Source organism: Crocuta crocuta, unplaced genomic scaffold, assembly GCF_008692635.1.
Source record: "Crocuta crocuta isolate KB4526 unplaced genomic scaffold, BGI_CrCroc_1.0 scaffold61, whole genome shotgun sequence".
In the NCBI taxonomy this organism is placed as follows: Eukaryota; Metazoa; Chordata; class Mammalia; order Carnivora; family Hyaenidae; genus Crocuta; species Crocuta crocuta.
The window spans coordinates 10,921,238-10,924,453 of NW_027528369.1; the positions used below are offsets into that span (position 1 = coordinate 10,921,238).

The 3,216-nt window shown below is 68.5% G+C and overlaps 1 protein-coding gene across 6 annotated transcripts in view; it reads left to right on the forward strand.

Annotated features, from left to right (window-relative positions):
• Window positions 1-3,216, forward strand: part of ACSF3 (acyl-CoA synthetase family member 3) — a 59,590-nt gene that overhangs the window by 45,582 nt on the left and 10,792 nt on the right. For all 6 annotated transcript variants that reach the window (XM_077754123.1, XM_077754124.1, XM_077754125.1 and 3 more), the window contains 2 exons: window positions 2,275-2,409; window positions 3,055-3,166. In XM_077754123.1, the coding sequence (XP_077610249.1) occupies window positions 2,275-2,409; window positions 3,055-3,166 (247 nt within the window). The remainder of the gene's footprint in view (window positions 1-2,274; window positions 2,410-3,054; window positions 3,167-3,216) is intronic.

Consider the following 3,216-nt stretch of genomic DNA (forward strand, 5'->3'; position numbering starts at 1 on the left):
AACCAGCATATTCCCTGGGAATCCGCGTGCCCCCACCCCAGCCCCGGGCAGCCCTCCAGGCTTCACACCCGACCCCGCGGGAGGCGGACACTTGGGCAGCAGGGAAGGATGTCCTTGGAAGCTGAGCCGTCCCGTGTCGAGCGTCCCCGCCCAGAAACAGAACCCGTGTCCCCCCCACCCCCCCGAGGCTGGGCTGGACAGGACATTGGCCACAGAGCTGCCAGCAGGTGTCCCCAGTGTGGGCAGGGTCAGCGCCAGAGGGAGCAGGTGTGCTGTCCCGGATGCGGGGGGTGTGGGCCCCAGGGGCAGGCGGGGCTGTCCTGGCACCACTGGGTCTGGGAGGCGCTAGTGTTTCTTCCCACCCTGTGCGGCAGGGCAGGGGGTGCAGGGCTGCAGGGGGGGGCTGCGGGGCGGGGTTTGGGAACGGCGCCCTCCTGCTGCCACCATCTCTGCTGGACTTTAGAGTCAGTCTCCGCCAGCACCAGGGGGTGGAGCAGAACGCCTGACGGGGGTTGGGGGCCCTTGTTTCCGGGACGTCCCGCAGCCTTGCAGGCCGGGCCTCACACGTCTCAGCACATCACCTGATTAGCCTGAGCCCACCCCGCAATCAGAGCAGGGGCCCGCATTCAGAACTGAGGTGCTTGGGGCCTCAGGGTCTCCAGGCACTGTGGGGAGGGGTCCGGGGAGAGCAGGGCGATCCCATCCTGGTCCCCTTCACCCCCGAGATGGTGGTTCCCCACCCAGCCCCTCCCCTGTCCAGGGCAGCAAGCTGGAGCCCTGGGCCTCCTTCCCCCGCACCAGCAGCAGAGCAGGAAGAGCAGTGCAGAGGCAGAGACACGGCGTCAGGCCACGCCCCACAGCCTCGCCGGCCCTGGGGGCGCACATGGGCGTCCCCAGCAGGACCAGGGACAGGAGCCTGAGCCCAGGGCAGGGTCCCTCACGCCGCAGGGTCTCCAGGCGAGTAGCTGTGGGGGGCGGGGGGGAGGCAGGCCCAGGAACCCGGTGGAGAACCCGAGTGCCAGTGAGTGTGGTGTCCCCTCCCACAGCAGGAGGCAGTAACGGCGTGGGCCGTGCGGTCAGAAAGCTCTCGGGAGCCTGCACAGCCGTCCAGTGGGGAGGGGACGTGGCGGGGCTGGGGCTGCACCCCGGAACGGGCCTCGCACTGGGCCTCGCAGGACCCAACAGGCCACATCCACCCCCCATCCCCGCTCCTCCACACCTGCGCCCCTTCCCTGCTGGCCGGCCAGCCCCCCAGTCAGGTGTCCTGAGGCCATGACACCCCTTCCAAAGATGCACTTGCAAAGCCTTTGGTTTCCTCTGCTTCCCGTCCATGGGGCAGAGCCCATCTCGCTCACGGCCCTGAGCCCTTGGAGCGTGGCCTTCCCGTAAGCAAGCGGGCCGCCGGCCACCCCCAGGCGCCCACGCCGTTCAGTAGACCGGATCTCGCCCTGCCCTGCGGCCACTCGTGGGGGGCGGGAATGATGGATGGTGACTTCCTGCATGGGCGGTGGGACTCGCAATGAAGTGTTTATGATTTATTCCAGCCAGTAACCCGGCACGGGGCACGGGGCCTGTGATCCTTGGCAGGGAGGTCCCAGCACTGTTCTCAGAGGGCCCGGGGGCGGCCCCACGCGCACGTGCCCACACATATTCACACGCATGTCCACACACAGACACACTCGGGCCCACCTTCCCTGCCCCATCCACGTTCCGGGCTGGCACTCACTGTCCCCACGCCACCTGCTCGTGCTGGGGTGCTGGTGATGCCACATTGCCCAGCGCTGCCCAAGAGAGGACCGGGAGGGCCTCCACGGGCACCAGGGTGCGGGGCCGCGGGGTGGGGACCACGAAGGTGGCGTGGCGGAGCAGGAGAGACCCTGCGTGCTGCCCGGGAGACCCCACAGATGAGGGGAGCTGAGTGGTGCCGGCTGCCCCCGGACCCTGCCGTGACCGGGACCCCGTGGAGGGATGGCCGGAGGCAGCGGGCCTCTTTCCTCTGTTTTCATGGCCCTGAGAAGGGGCGGGAAGGGACCGAGCTGGGTGGTGAGAGCACCAGCCGTCCTGCCTCTGAGCCCTGGTCCCTACGGCAGACGGTCCCCAGTGGCCCTTCCGGACGCTGCCGTATGCGCGTGGCCGTTCTGGCATGGGGGCCCCTGCTTGCCACCTTGTCCCGGGACCCCACACCCACCACCGTCCCCCGGGGGTCACCACACAGGGACACTGCTGCTCCCAGACACGCCATGCGTGTGCTCCTCCCAACACACGCGCCCTCAGGTGACACGGCCGTGTTCAAGGACGGCACCTACTGGATCCGGGGCCGCACGTCGGTAGATATCATCAAGAGCGGCGGCTACAAGATCAGCGCCCTGGAGGTGGAGCGGCTCCTGCTGGCGCACCCCAGCATCACAGGTACGCGGCGCCCCTCGCCCCTGCACGCCCCGCCCCGTGGTCAGGACCCCAAGGCGTGTGATTGCACACAGAACTGGATCTGGCTACCCACCCTCAGGACACACACAGCTGGGGCCCTCTCTCCTGCTCCCCACCCCCATGTGTCTGCTGGGGCCTGCCTGCCTCCCCCACCACCTCCCTCCCCCAACTCCGCCTCGGCTGGGGTCCAGGCCTGACCAGGGAGCTGCTGGTTGGCACCACCCACGGGCTCAGGAGCACGGGCCCCCGGGTAAGCTGGAGCCAAGGTGGGGGCATCCTGAGCTATCCCCGTGGCCCAGGTGGGTGCTCCTGACCCCAGATCACAGGTTGTGAGAACCCCGAGGGCGGCAGAGGCTCTCCGCCGTGACCGCTCCAGACTTGTCATTGTCCCCAGCCCTCTTACCAATGACTGTCCCCTCCGGCCGTGCGACGGAAGGCAGAGACGGGACAGCTGACTCCCTCCCCCCCACCTCCATCCCCAGCAGGCCCCGCATTCTGACCTGACGCTCCCCTCCACGTGGCTGCTGAGCAGGGCTTTCCCAGGCCCTGCTCCAGGGCCCCGTGTCCTGGGCCTGTGTCAGCCATCACGACGTTTCCAAGGCATCCCACCTGCTCTTCTGTCCACAGATGTGGCTGTGATTGGAGTTCCAGACATGACGTGGGGCCAGCGGGTCGCCGCAGTGGTGACCCTTCAGGAGGGACACTCCCTGTCCCACAGGGAACTCAAAGAGTGGGCAAGGTAGGGGCAGGCAAGCCAGGGTCCTGCCGCTGGGGGAAGGGACGGGGGGG